This window comes from Danio rerio, chromosome 19, assembly GCF_052040795.2.
Source record: "Danio rerio strain M-AB ecotype USA chromosome 19, GRCz13ab, whole genome shotgun sequence".
NCBI classification, from domain to species: domain Eukaryota; kingdom Metazoa; phylum Chordata; class Actinopteri; order Cypriniformes; family Danionidae; genus Danio; species Danio rerio.
This window is the reverse complement of record NC_141039.2, coordinates 11,050,435-11,066,565: the sequence shown is the minus strand read 5'-3', so window position 1 is coordinate 11,066,565 and position 16,131 is coordinate 11,050,435. Positions and strand designations below refer to the sequence as shown.

Below are 16,131 nucleotides of genomic sequence, written 5' to 3'. Positions count from 1 at the left end.
ACCCACAGCTCACGCTTTCTCAACTGCTGATGTTATTTTGTTTCAAACACAGTCATTAGTAGTGATAATAAATTACTTTTTACAGTATATATATATATAAACAAATAAATAAATAAATAAATAAATAAATAAATAGACACATTAATAACACAACAACCATTAGTATTGTGGATACACAGTACTGTATCACACAATCCTGCTGAAGAATTTGGAGATCAAGATTACTGAATGAAACTCTAAACCATGATTTTTCCTTCACCAAACTTGACTGATTTCTGTAGCAATTTTGAGTCTATGCGAGTTCCAATAGCAGTATTTGTGATGATTGTGGTGCAGTTCAACAGATGATTCTTCTGAAAATTCTACCTTCTGCCACTTGTCCAGGTGATCAACCAGAAGTCAAGATACTATTTGTTGCTCTTACAAATGGGATCGACGACAAGATTTTTGTTAAGTAGTTCAGACAATTTTTTAGACAGGGATTAGAGTATTCCTGCATAGCTTCATTCAAACATTCATACTTCGGTAGCATCTTTGTGCATTATTGATGTGTGTGAATTTTCCTTCATACGGTAAATTTTTTTTCTACAGCCTCATATAAGGTACTAATAAGGACTTTTTTTGATGTTGTTATGACCACTTTAGGTACTATTATGCATCTTGAAATGCACCAGTATGCACCCTTGGGGGTGATAAAATGCACTTTTTAAAAAAGTTACCTTTCAGCAGACCATTTTTGTTCTAGAATTTGAATGATCCTAAAGCTGCTATAAACCACATTTGTTTGTGTCATGGACATACTCATTCATTTCTAAACAGCGTCTTTGTAAACAGGTACATGCGCATGTTCTGTAATGTCTTTTGATATATTCCTAAATTGACCAATTTGCGCTTTATTTATATATTTCAACAGTCTGACCTTGTTCATTCTTGAGATGTGTTGAACATTAACAGAAAGCAGTTTTGAGTCTGTTTGGAGTTCTCCTGCCAAGGTAGTACTAAAAACACTTTTTAGGAGGGCATCGGGTACATTTAAACACTTCCACACTCACTGATGCTTTTGGGTAGCATAGATGCATTCAAACATTTGGACATCACAGCCATTGGAATTTTTATACGTAGACATTTTCAAACATTACTACTTTTTTGTATCTACTACTTTTTTGTATCTACATTATTAATGTATGAAAATTTTCTACCTTCAGGTTTCACCTTAGGTTTATTGACTTACATAAATGCATTCAAATACTTGTAAACTCTCAGAAAAAAAGGTTATTAAACTGTCACTGAGGCAGTATTCTTGCAAAGTGTACTAATATAGAGCATTTAGGTGTTACTATGTTTGCTTCAGGTACCAATGTACATTTAAGGTACCTAAATGCATCTAAAAGACCTAAATGCATTCGAAGAAACTGTTAGTTCTGCATTTCTGGCATTCAGTTGGCAATTTTAAATGTCCTTTATGATTACAGTGTCCTTTGAGTATGCATTCAAATTCTAAAATTCTTAACAGCATTGTTAGGTTTGAGACTCATGTTATTGTTTCACACTGTAAAAATCTGCTAATTAACTGTTGCCCTTGGCTCGTGATTCACAAGTGTTTTTCATTTACACTTTCAAATTGTGTTATGGGACCTTGATTTTTTGCTCAGACAACTTTTAAAAATGTAACTGTGCAGTTTAACAAAGTGACTTTTATGGACATTAGACATACTACATACAGTAATTTGCTTTTAAAATAACAGTAAATGTTCTGGGAGCTCGTAACCCATTTTTTTCAGCATATTGTTTCAAAATACTGAAAGTATTGATGAAAGTCACTGGAAAAGTACAGTTCATTTTCAACATCAAAAGTTGTCAGAGTGGAGATCAAGGTCCCATAATGCAATTCAAAGCAGAAGTAAATTGAAAACGCTAATGAACCACAAGATATGGGCAACTGTTAATTAACAGTTTTTTTCACAGCGTTAAATGGAGGCTTTTATTCCTACAAAGATCATTTTAGGCAGTCTAATACTACCGTAAGACCTAAACACTTCCATCAAATTGCATTTTAGGCAATATTCAGCAAATTGACATAAACTTTGTGCATCTTTACGAACACCTTCCGTTGTGCTGTTTATATAATTGTAAAATGCACTTAATGGATGTGATTAACCATTACCTTTTCATTGCCTTATTAAAATTCCCCTGTATTGACTCATACACTACCTGACAAACATCTTGTATTTTGTACACATAATATCTTGACTTCTAGTTGATCGTTTGGAAAAGTGGCAGAAGGTTGATCTTTTGATGAATCTTCTGTTGAACTGCATCTCAATCCTCACAAATACTGCAGAAGACCTACTGGAGCCTACATGGTCCCAAGATTCTCGCAGAAATCAGTCAAGTTTTGGTGAAGGTTTAGGGTTACAATTAGTATGGGGGTGTGCAAGAGATCTGCATAGAGAATGTCAACACCAACAGCCTAAGGTTTTAGGACATTTGTGCCACCCATTACATTACAAAGAACAGGAGAGGGCAAATTCTTCAGCAGGATAGCGCTCCTCTTACTTCAGCCTCCACATCAAAGTTTCTGAAAGCAACGAAGGTCAAGGTGCTCCAGTATTAGCCAGCCCAGTCATCAGACATGAACATTATTGAGCATGTCTAGGGTAAGATGAAGGAGGAGGGATTAAAGGTGAATCCAAAGAATCTTGATGAACTCTTTCAAGAGTCCTACAAGAACGCTTTCTTTGCCGTTCCAGAGGACTTTATTAATAAGTTATTTGAGTCGTTGCAGAGATGTATGGATGCAGACCTCCCAGCTCATAGGAGTCAAACACAATATTTTTTTTTTTTCTTATTCTATAATGTACATTATTTCTGTTTAGTGACAAGACTTTTGTCTTAGCAAAGCCAGACCTTACTGTCCTAATTAAATAATTACAAATAAAGACATGATCATATTTAATTTTGGTAAATTAGCATAATCTAGAGGCCATTGCCTTTCATATAAGCCACTTCTGATACCAAATGATCAACTAGAAGTCAAGTTGTTCCTAAAACTTGGATAGGCCACAAGACGTTAGTCAGGTAGTGTATTTGTAAACTCAAAAAGCACTTTCTGTGTGATTGTTTCATTAGATATCTCTTTTGGGCATCAGAGGCTTGTTTAATGTGCTTTGTGAGCATTTTGGGCCATCGCATTCCAGGTGAGCCGAAACCTTCTTACAGAGACAGCATTTTTTGGCCATCTCAAAATTAAATTTTGAGCCTGCTCATGATCCCCAAAATACCGTCTAGGTCTCACTAGGCTTTGTAACAGCCTCTCCCTCTCTTTTTATGACTTTTACCCATAGGGTAAACATATTGCCAGTATACAGCCATATTGAAAGTGCTTTGAAACACTCTCTTTTAAACAAACACACACACACACACATACACACACACACACACACACACACAGCTGCAGAGGGCAGTGCCTCTGCTCATCACCATACTAATGCTGCTTTAATGGACACATTAAACCCCTCAAATGTTTCTGATGTTTAAACACCCCTCTGATGTTTAAACATCCGGCATTTCCCTTATCCTGGTCTAGTGTGTGTCTCACACTCCTTTCCTCCACGCTTCCTTTTCCTTGTGTCTCCAGGCTTTTTCATTTCACATTCTTTGTGACAGTACATCACCGCTACGTTTCCATTTTGTGTCAGGCTCACGCTCTCTTTTTCCTGCCTCTCTCTTTCTCGTCTTCATTGTGATGACACGAGTGACATCTGTATTCCGCTACGTGCTGCGCTTTAGGTTGTTTGTTCACCCCACAATGTAAGGCATTAGCGGAACACATGTAATGTCAATGGCTGTGTCGCTATGACAACCTTGCAGGGGTCTAGAGCGAGGGAACGAGGGAAGTGTGAGTGTGCCGGCATCGCAGACTCCAGGTTGTTAAGATTGTCACGCTCTCCATTGCACTCTCCAAATGAGTGCGAGATAAATTAATTACACCGCTTGGGACGGTTTCTTTAATTGCCGATCCGGAGCTGATATGGCGTGTGACGGATCAGCGAAGTTCGAGAGTGATTTGTAAACTCGATTATGCCCAATCCGAGTGTGCATGAAAAAAGGGGCAGTGTCATCTGTTATCTTCATTTGTATTCACACAAGTGTTTAGTGTGCTGTTTTTAGACTGGAAGAAAAGGGTTACAAGGAATATCGCTGATGTTGTATTTGAAATATATTAAACATTCTTAGAATTTAATTGTGGCCATCATTAACACTCTTAAAAAAACAAGGATCCGAAAGCAATAAGCCATTTTTGGTTTCCTAAAAAACATTTCACTCAACAGTTCTTAAAAGAAGCATATTTTTGTTTAAAGAACATTTTTATGGTGACCAAATTTCTGAGATTCAAATATCTGGGGGGATAAATTCTCTAGTTTAGTGGTCAAAACAGCTTTGAAACTTGTATATTATTTATTTATGAGTTTATAAAATGTGGACTACAGTATACATTTTGTGTATTTTTATTTTAAAGTAAAACAGCTCCAGTCAGGGGCAAGACAAGGGGCAAGGTTTCCAGCATTCTTCTATTTTTCAATTCAATTCAGCTTTATTTGTATAGCGCTTTTACAATGTAGATTGTGTCAAAGCAGCTTCACATAAATGGTCATAGTAACTGGAACAGTGTAGTTCAGTTTTAGTGTTTCAGTTCAGTTCAGTTTAGCTCAGTTCAGTGTGATTTAAAATCATTATTGAGAGTCCAAACACTGAAGAGCAAATTCATCGATGCGTAGCTCTACCAATCCTGAACCATGCGAGCCATATATATCTTCTATATATTCCATTGGGTTTCAACAGAAGAAATAACTCAATGCAGGTCTTTTTTAGGGCATTGTGCTGATGATGCAATGGGAGGATTGTATAGTAAGGACACAATATACTCAGTTCTTTTCATTCTTTGTTTCAGGGTAAAACAAAGTTCAAAATACAGTAGCTGACACTTTGTGTACTGTTATGCCTTGTTTCCACTGATGGTACAATTCAGTCAGTAGAGTTCAGTATGACTCACCTTGATCAGGTTTGCATTTCCACTGCCAACAGTACCTTTAATTGGTAGGTGTGGTGTACCAAGCAAGCTCAAAGAAGAAATCCATAAGGGCTGTTCACATATAGAGTCTTTTGCAAACCCAAGTTATTATTATTGCAAATGTACAGGTATATGCATGGTGACAAATAGTATAATAATTGATTGTTGACAATATTGATTGTCTTGAGGCATAAGGCTGGGGAAGGTTACAGAAAAATTTAAGCTGCTCTAAAAGTTCCAATGAGCACAGTGGCCTCCATTATCCGTATATGGAAGATGTTTGGAACCACCAGGACTCTTCCTAGAGCTGACTGGCTGAGTGATCGGGGGAGAAGGGCCTTAGTCAGGGAGGTACTGAATTACCTGATGGTCACTCTGTTAAAGCTCCAGCGTTCTTCTGTGGAGAGAGGAGAACCTTACAGAAGAACAACTATCTGTGCAGCAATCCACCAATCAGGCCTGTATGGTAGAGTAGACAGACGGAAGCCTCTCTATGCCTGGAATTTGCCAAAAGGCATCTGAAGGACTCTTAGACCATAAGAAACACTATTCTTTGGTCTGATGAGACTAAAATTTAACTCTTTGGAGTGAATGCCAGGCGTTACGTTTGAATAAAAATAAGGCACTGCTCATCACCTGGCTAATACCATCCCTACAGTGAAGCATGGTGTTGGCAGCATCATGCTGTGGGGATGTTTTTCTGCTGCAGGAACTGAAAGACTAGTCAAGATAGAGGGAAAGATGAATGCTGCATGTACAGAGACATCCTGAATGAAAACCTGCCTCAGACTGGGGCGACGGTTCATCTTCCAGCAGGACAATGACCCAAAGCACACCAGCAAAATATCAATTGAGTGCCTTCACAACAATTCGGTGAATGTCCTTAAGTGGCCCAGCCAGAGCCCAGACCTAAATCCTATTGAACATCTCTGAAGAGATCTGAAAATGGCTGTACACCGTCGCTTCCCATCCAACTTGATATAACTTGAGAGGTACTGCAAAGAGGAATGGACAAAAATTTCTAAAGTCTGGTGTGCCAAGCTTGTGGCATTATGTTCAAAAACACTTGAGACTGCAATTGCTGCCAAAGGTGCATCAACAAAGTATTGAGAAAAGGCTGTGAATACTTATGTTTCAGGTTTTTTGTTTTTAATAAATTTGCAACAATATAAAAAAAATATTTTTTCACATTGTCATTATGGGGTATTGTGGGTAGAATGTTGTGGAAATAAATTAATTGAATCCATTTTGCAATAAGGCTGTAACATAAAAGTTTTGGAAAAAGTAAAGTTCTATGAATACTTTCCAGATGCACGGTATATCAAATTGGTTTTATCTTGTAACCATCAATATAAAATAACAGTTCTTCATTAGATTACTAGAAATTGTATAACTGTTTACATTTTATACTTTTGTTGCCTCGATTACTTATATAGTCCACATGGCCACAAGTCATGATCAGCACTGTAAACCAGCGTTATTAGGGATCACACACAATCATATACTTAAAAATAGAAAATAGCCTTCCTGTTAATTAACATTTCCTAGAATTTTGTGATTCAGATGTGTTTTCAGGTTATGGGACATTGTGGGATAGTTCACATTAAGGTACTTTGATCTCATACAAGTTTAAGAACTTATTCAGTTCAGTTTAATTTACATATAATGGAAAGTGTTAATCAACGGAAAGTTTTTGCAGCATGTATACTTTCAAACATTCCCACTTTGACCATTGTGGGCATCAATATTATTAATTTACCAATATGTACAAATTTCATTCATTTATTATTGATTTTTTAATTAATACTCTATGATTCCATTCATTTTTTCATTCATTTGTCCATTTGTTTACCGTTTCATTCATTATTTTCAAAGGTCTTTGCTGGTCCATTTCGACAAGCTACATTTTAGTCAAGCTTAGGCGTGAGATAAATGAATTATGCTGCTACAGACGTTTTCTTTACTTTCCAATCTAAAGCAGATATCACATGTGACGGATTCGCAAACTCAATTATGCCCGACCTGAGTAATACATACAATGAAAAATGAGCAGCGTCATTCATAATCTTCCTTTCATATTCCTGGCGGTGTTCAGCGTGCCATTTTCAGACAGAGGGAATGAAGTTTGCCTTAGAAATACAGCTCACATTCTATTAAACGGGGCATTAAACTAGAGGCCTGCGTGTAGCCGTCATCGCAACCAGCGCTTTGAAATGAACATAATCTCTTATACCGAGCCTGACATAAATTATGGATCAGATATCAAATACAATTTCTCTCAAAGACAGAAGTGGAAAGACTTATGAGAGGCGTCACATAGAAAACCCAAACCAAGTGTCCTATTCAACGATGGACTAAAACCAAAGAAAAGAAATACGAGCTGGTTGAAAGAGTCTTTCTCAATGCCATTACCGCATCTCCAGTGAAAGGAAAACTGCTGACAAACGATGCCGATGAGAGAAAGACATTCACGTTTTCGAGTTTTTCAGTGCTACTCTCATGCTCCTAGTTGTCATGGTGACTAACAAGAGCATCTCAGCATCATCCTGAGAGCAGCAAACAGTGAATATTGAAAACAAGCCGCTGGCGAGAGGCCTGCCGTGTCCTGCCGCCGATCTGGAAGTGCGATAAAGGTGCAGCCGGAGAGCTTCAGGGCATGTCATTCATCCTCCGTCCAGACTGTTCCTACATTCATCGATTCATTCCTCTGTCAGGTTTATCCTTCTAGTTACCCTTGCTTTTTTCCCCATCCATACATTGATTTTTTTCCTCCCATCCATCAAAATTTGGTCTCAGTAATAAAAAAATAAAATCAAGAGCAAGTACAAATTTCATTCATTCATTCATTCATTCATTCATTCATTTTTTTTGGCATGGTTAATTTTAGTCATTCGTTTGTTCATTCCTTTTGTCCTGACTATGTGTCCACCGTTCCCTGCATTATTTTTACCCTTTAAATTATTCCTCATTTTTTATTGAGTCATCCATCGCACTTGTTCATTTATGAAGTTGATCCTTTTTACTGTCCTTTATATATTATTTGTCCGTTCATCCATCTCTTCCTCTCTACTTCCTCCGTTATTGGATTTATACTGTCCATTAATGCAGTTCATCCTTCACTACCCTTCATTTTTATATTCATCCATGAATTCAGCTGACATTATTACACATTATTGCCCCTTTCTGAGCATCAATTCAACCTTTCTTTCTTTCTTTCTTTCTTTCTTCCTTTCTTCTTTCATTTTTTGCTTGCTTTCATCTTTCATTCCTTCCTTAAACTGTATATAATTCAATATTTTTTTGACATTTTCCATTCATAAAAACATTGCATGGGAAAGCATCTTAACTATTGCTATTTTTATTAATATGTATTTTGTTTTCAATTTAATTTGTTAATTTAAGCTTCTTTTATTATTATTTTTATTGTTTCATATTTTTTTTGATTGTCTATTTAGTTTTAATCACTACGCTATTGGCACCGACTGTCTATATAGCTTTAATTAATTTAAATTTTTTTATGAATACACAGTTTATATTTTAGTAGTATTTTTATGTTCATTAAAACTAAATAAAAATGGTAAATATTGAATCAGTTCAAGGGTTCTCAACCTTTTTCACTTCGAGGCCCACTTTTTTCTCCGATTAATTTTTGAAAGCCCACCTGTCTTTATATATATATATATATATATATATATATATATATATATATATATATATATATATATATATATATATATCAGAGAACATGATAAAGTGCATTACTTTGATCATTTTAATATAGCAGACAATTAATGAAATCCAAAAATTATTGTATAATATTGAGAGTAATTTTAGGATGCAGGATCACTGAGGCCCACTTGTGAGAATCCCCAAATTAGTTAATAGTTGAAGTAAAATTACTAATTTCTTTTATTTTATTCAATTAAAAAATACAACCCCAAAAGCTTATAATTTTAGATAAATGCTGTTCTTTTGCATTGTACACAGTGTTTTCAACACTAACAATCATGCCCGTAGCCAGCCTGGTGAATGGGGTGGCTCTTTTTCAGAAAAAGTTGACCTTCTTGCAGTTATTCACCTCATTTTCTATTTAATTTTGAGATTTAAATACTACATTTTCATGACATTTTAAGCTGTATTTTTAGCTGGCTTAGCTTGTTGGTTGGTCATCGTAACCGCACTGTTTGATGTACCAGTAATAATTTTTAAAGATTTAGAATAAAGAATAAATATATTTTACTTTATACTAACATGTATATCATATATCATTATAAAATATAATAGGAATCTGTTAAAGTTTAAATGAAAAACTGTACCTTTTTGTGTCATTTATTAAGCAAATAACAAACTGACAGCACAGTCAACTTTCCTCAGTCAGAACTTACCCTTTTGAATAATAAAAGATGTAAACATAATAGAATAAATAATAATAATAATAATAATAATAATGTAGAGCTTCACGGTTTTTGTAGCCTCTCTTGCAAAAAAGTACATTTAAAAATTCATGCATAACAACAATAGCCAAATTAGGATTCAAATTACTTTTAACATGGGCGGCTTTTGATGCTTTATACCTTTTTATTTATTTATTTTTATTTATTTATTTATTTATTTTTTGTTTAAAAAAAAGGTCCAAAATTTAGAATAATGTTACTTGTAAAACGTTTTCTCCATGTAAAAACAATAGAGTGGTGAAAGATGACTTCACTTACATCAGATTGTGTGTTTTCTTGCACAGTTGGATGATGGAAAAATATATGTTTTCATTGAACTAAACTGATCACACAGAAGCGACAACAACTAAAGGATTCCACTTGCTCTTAAAGACCAGTTTGATGGGTTATTTTCACTATTTATGAGGGCATACCAGTCAAATTAGGACAAATGAGCTCATGTATGGGACAAATTCTGAACCTTTGTCAGTGAGAGGTGGGTCTTCCGAACCACCCAAACCCCCCTTGGCTACAGGTCTGTAATAATATTTGGTGCTCAGTAATAGATCGATAGATAGATAGATAGATAGATAGATAGATAGATAGATAGATAGATAGATAGATAGATAGACAGACAGACAGACAGACAGACAGACAGACAGACAGACAGACAGACAGACAGACAGACAGAAAGATAGATAGATAGATAGATAGATAGATAGATAGATAGAAAGATAGAAAGATAGATAGATAGATAGATAGATAGATAGATAGATAGATAGATAGATAGATAGATAGAACTCTATAATTGCAATCATTAATTTCCATTACTTTTTCATGCATCCATCTCTGTCTTTCCCACAGTATTAATTCATCAATACCTTCATTTACTCAGGCCATTCTATTCTTTAGTTTCTAGTCATTCTGTAAATTACAGCCTTTCTTTAGCGTTCACTGAGATGCAGTGTTGTCATTTCTGTTTAACGTTCAGCCGTGCAGGTTTACTTAAGAGTCCCTTAAGCATTCAGCACAAATCACCCACAGCACCCCAAGTGGAGAGGTGACTAATGGAAGTCCCATCTATCACTCTTTATCTCTCGCTGCTTCTCTTTATCACTTTCACTCAGACTCCTCCTTTATCAGCCTGCGCTTTTTTTTCCCCTTCTCCTCCTGCAGGTTCTTCAGCAACATAACTCTATCCGGACGGGACTATTCCTTTAATAATGACGGTTATCTGGCCAATCCGCTCCTGGATGTGATCTCCTACACCGCGGGAAGAGGCTGGGAGGAGGTACGGCCGGAGACATTAGTATGCTTAAATGCGTTTAAGATATTCATGCTTATCGTTCAACTGTTTTAAATGCAGCGCCCAAGCGAGTTCACATTTCGCCTCACCATTTAAATGCAATATAAATGAAATGTGAAGAATGCATTTGAAATGAAAGCCTGTGTGTCGCATATTGAAGGGGTTGAAGTGCATTAAAGGATGTATATATGCAGATTTAGTTTAATATGCGTTGACATGGTGGTTTAAGTTGTATTAGAATTTGGAATTAGGCTCTTATGAACTTGTTTTAGTACTACTGAGATACTAATTTAGTGTCTAGTAATTATTAAAGTATTTAAGAGTAATTTTATATATATTTTTGAATTTGAACTTTAGTCTTGTATTTGATTTAGTTTAGATGATTGTTATTATTATTAATATTATATTATTAATATGCCTATAGTTTTAATTAATCTTTAATTTCAGCTTATTTTCATTTTATAATATATATGGGGTAGGGCTGCACGATTCCGGCTAAAATGAGAATCACGTTTTTTTTTTGCTTAAAATCAAGATCACTATTTTCTCATGATTCGGTAAATGTAATATAAAGGTTAACATGAGTAGGCTATTATTACTGTTAATTTTCAAACATATGTTAAAACATCAATAATAATTTTAGGTCTATGTGTAGCTCTACTGTTTGTTAAAATGCCACATTTTGCATAGACTTTGAATGGTTTACTTGAACAGACTTTAAATATGTCCTAGTTGTTAATTCACAGTAAAGTGATGACATCAGAATGCAACTATTCATAATTATAAAGTTGAATTATTGAGTTTAAGACATGCTTGCGATCTTACATTGACAACATTAATAGACCATTTTTTACTGGTAAAATCAGACATTTGTCATTATCAGATTCCCTCTTGCATTATATTCAAAATTATTTAGGTTAAAGTAGTTATAATGACACTGTTAAACATTTATTTTTATGCACATAACTTTGTGTTCGCTATAAAAGAAAAAACATCAAATGGTTGTCGGAATCATAACTTTAAAATGCAATATGATCATTTAAATGATGTGCGTGCCCATGCGGCTCATTTTATGGCTGCCGTCACTTTGAGGAAAAAACATACATGAAAATCATACTTTCCGCCAAGCTCCCAAAGAATCTGTTTTATTACCTGTTATTCACAGCCTATGCAGGTTCTGTTCACTAAAGTAGACTAAATTGGTGGGTACTTGCACGTTGTCTTGGTAGTAAACAAACCGTGCGTCAGCTGACGTGTGATTTCGCGGCCGCAAATACGTCTTTACATGAAGGCAGAAATTACATTTTGGGGTGAATTATACCTTATAAATAGAGTATGTAACTCTATAAACGCCTTTTGTAGGTGTCCATGTTGCTAAGCAAAGTATGTAAAACAATGTGAAGACTTGTGCAACGACTTTTATGCTTCTCTGCTGAACTGCAGCTCTAATATGGGGAATCTTAGTTTTAATTTAAACTACAGTAGATGAAAATGACAACTATTTAATCCGCTAGTGTGACGTCACGCAAAGCAACTTTCAAGTCCAAATGCTATAATAAATTCTTAACAAAGCGATGTATTACTTTAAATCAAAAATCACTATCTATCTATCATCTATCTATCTATCTATCTATCTATCTATCTATCTATCTATCTATCTATCTATCTATCTATCTATCTATCTATCTATCTATCTATCTATCTATCTATCTATCTATCTATATATATATATATATATATATATATATATATATATATATATATATATATATTCGGATTTTGCATGTTCTCCCTGTGTTTGCGTGGGTTTCCTCCGTGTGCTACAGTTTCCCCCACAGACCAAAGACATATGGTACAGGTGAATTGGGTAGGCTGAATTGTGCCAGAGGTGGGTTGCAGCTGATAGGGCATCCACTGCGTAGACCGTGTGCTGGATAAGTTGGTGGTTCATTCCTTTGTGGCGACAGCTGATTAATAAAGGTACTAAGCCGAAAAGAAAATGAATGAATCAATGAATGAATATATATACATGCCTAATATCTAATGGCCTGAAAGTTATACATTTTTTTAGAATTTTTTTTTAGAAATTGGTAAAATATTGGTGTCTGTGATGAAGCATGTCTAGAAACTACTGTTACTACTGTTGTTTGTACACCATGATTTTATATAAAATTCACTTTAAGCTGAGATATGAATAAAAAGTTAACAAATATTTTCTCTATTCAAATGAGTAGCGGCTTGGACTCGAAAACAGTATTCCATGTGTCACGACTTAACAAGTGGATTGCCAACTAGCTAAAATAAAATAATTTTAAGAGTTTTAGGGCTCTATTTTAATAATCTAGGCGCAAAGTCTAAAATGCAGGGCCCAAAAGCATTAAGGGCTTGTCCAAATCCACTTTTGCTATTTTAAGGATGGAAAATACACTCTGCGCTGAGGCGCATAGTCTAACTGGGTTGAGCTTATTCTCTTAATGAGTTATGGGTGTGTTTTGAGAATAAACCAATCAGAGTCTCATCTCCCATTCCCTTTAAGAGTCAGTTGCGTCCCGCCATAGCAAATTTGCTATTTACATGGCGGACTTTGTAAGTGGAAACGCTTCACCGGAAGTTAATAGTTAAACAGACCATCTGCAGCTCAAGGATAAAGAACGAGCCTCCTTCAATCAGCCTTTGCTCCTTTAATATCTCTTTCTCTCTTTCGTGGATAAGGAAACTGTGTAGTTCGCACAGACAACCATTAACCTACATAATTAATTTTGTTTGTTAAGCTCAAAGATTTTTTTCAAAACTATTTCTAAATTCAGTTCTAATTTTCAGCAAATTAATAAATGAACAATAATAACGAAGTGTGGTCAAAAACTGAGTTATATCCAAACACACATGCTACTGTATGCCACATATGGTCCAAAACCTGACAGGTGGACACATCTAAGCTTGTTTTAAATAAAACAATTTTAAATATGAATATAATCAATAATACTGCTAACAATTACATCATACCAAAGCAAGTTGTCATGAATAAACTGAAAAAAGCCACCCGAGATGAAGAAGGCATGGAGGCAGGGGTTTTTATATTTATGTAGAAAATAATAATTTTTGTAATCATTTAATCTATTAATTCTTTTTCATTTGTAAAGATATTTGTGTATTGCTCTACATCCTACTGTTTAAAGCAATGTGTAAGTGAGGTGCATAAAAAGGTGCACTGTCCTGAACTTTAGATCTGCTTTCAGCTGGTCTATTGCACAGTCTATGTTAGTTTTAAAGTACGAGGAACACTAAGGTTGTGTTGGTTTGAAAAAAAATAGTAACACGTCGGGGCAAACATGTCTTGCGCCGTATTGTGCCGGGTGTATGATAGGACCCCTAGTCTTTAAGTTAGAATTTATTTGTTTTCAAGTAGCGATGATGAACAATTTTACTCTTATGGTCTTAGTTTTGACTAACTATGTGTATTAATGACCTTTGACAATATGACAGCAATACTACTAATGTTGTTGAGGAATTATTAAAACTCAAAGGGTTTTGTCTGTTAATGCACTACGCATGTTTTTATTATCTAACATTAACAATATTTATATTAGTTCAAATAATCATTTAACTAACTATGAAGTGTTTCTTAATTAGTTAGTAGTATCTATTAAGTTTACTTTGTATTTGACAGAATTGACAAATGTTTTTTTTATTCAGCACAAATACATCCATCATGTGGAGAATTATCAAACTACTGAACATTGCCAGTTTCTATTTACTCCTATGAAAAAGTCATAGTTAATGCATGGTAAGCAAACGACACCTACTGCAATGTGTTTGTCTATATGCTTATTTTTGTTTTACAGTGCAATGCACACCATTCCAACAAAGAGGAGTAGTTTGTGGGGCCATGCACTTGAAAGCAATTTAGTGGCAATTGCTAAAGATTGCACATTCTGCATGTTCCTTACAAATGTCAATAAGTAATGGGAAATAATAGATTTTCACTAGAACGTTTTCGGTTTTGGTTATTCAGGCACTTTTTGACAGTTGGAAATGGCTGTTTAAGGAGCTGCAGAAATAGCAAATCATTCATAATCAAGCTAGAACAAAAGTCTTTTTTAAATTTTAATTGCCAATTTACTGACAGATGGTTAGCACTTTGGATAGGTAGTCATGTGAAGTCACAAAGGTGCAGCTTTGCAGTTGTTTTAAAAAGCTTTGGCTGTCTTGTTGAAGAGTAGAACAGCTGACACTGGGAAGACAGCCATTTATATGTTTTACAGCTTCAAGTTTCAAAGTCAACGTCAGCACTAACTAGCTAACTGTCTTAAAAATGTCAGATAGGAAACAGATAAAGCTGTGGTCAAAAGTCTTGGCACTCTTGGTACAGTAACTATAAGCAAGTAAAGCTGTGAAAGTAAAAAAAAAAACAACAACAACTAAACCTTAATTGAAATAAAGCAATTAAATAAAGATTTGTTTTGAAATAGATGAATTTCTCCAGTTTGACATTGTTCAAAATTATTATAACACATTATGTTCTATGGGCTGCGACAAACCAAAGCCAATTGTTGGTAGCGTCGGGCCGTTGGTGAGCATCTGTCAGGTTAGTTTGTTAGGTTTGTTCCACACATCACCTCTTTTCAGGCTTACTTCAGTGAGGGTTTGCACGATTTAGCATGTAGAATCACTGTTAGTGCTGTTGCAGAGAGTGCAGTGTGGTAGTTCAGCTACAAATCAGAGCACATGGACAAATAGAAGGGCAAATCCAAAATTAGGAGTGAACACAAAGAAGCCGGCAGTCATTGCCTTGCTTTTCCTGAATAGTTGCAGATTATCACAAATATTTGCACAATTAAATCCTATTGTGGTGATCAACAAAGTGAAATGGTATGTAAACGATGCGTTGTTTTCGGCTTGTGTGCGTGCAGATACAGTTCTGGTTTCTCTTTGTTTATACAGTCTTTACAGATACTGCCACCCGCAGGTGTGGAAATACACACATAGACGCAGAAAACGTATTCTAGTTTCTGTCCTTTCGGTGTGTTCATGCACAGTTTTTTTGTCTAGACAGGACTAGACGCAGCAGATGAGAGAAGACAACACTGTAGGATTTCGTCACCGCTAGTACTTTGATGTCAGCTTGGTGTGTCCTGGGCTTAGAATGCCTAGTGAGGTTGGAGGAAACTTGGAGAGAGATTTGTGAGGAGTTTTTCGCTTACAGAATCACTCCAGATCCATCATGTTCTTTGGTCTAGGTTGGTGTTCTTTCCCCTTCAGTTCACCCACTCATAGGTCTCAGGTCAGGGGACTGGGATGGATGTGGCAGAACCTTACTTTCT

General features: G+C 35.4%; 1 protein-coding gene across 13 annotated transcripts in view; it reads left to right on the top strand.

Annotated features, from left to right (window-relative positions):
* grin2da (glutamate receptor, ionotropic, N-methyl D-aspartate 2D, a) overlaps nt 1-16,131 on the top strand; it is a 257,377-nt gene that overhangs the window by 201,602 nt on the left and 39,644 nt on the right. For all 13 annotated transcript variants that reach the window (XM_087295417.1, XM_087295425.1, XM_087295420.1 and 10 more), the window contains one exon: nt 10,681-10,795. In XM_087295417.1, the coding sequence (XP_087151543.1) occupies nt 10,681-10,795 (115 nt within the window). The remainder of the gene's footprint in view (nt 1-10,680; nt 10,796-16,131) is intronic.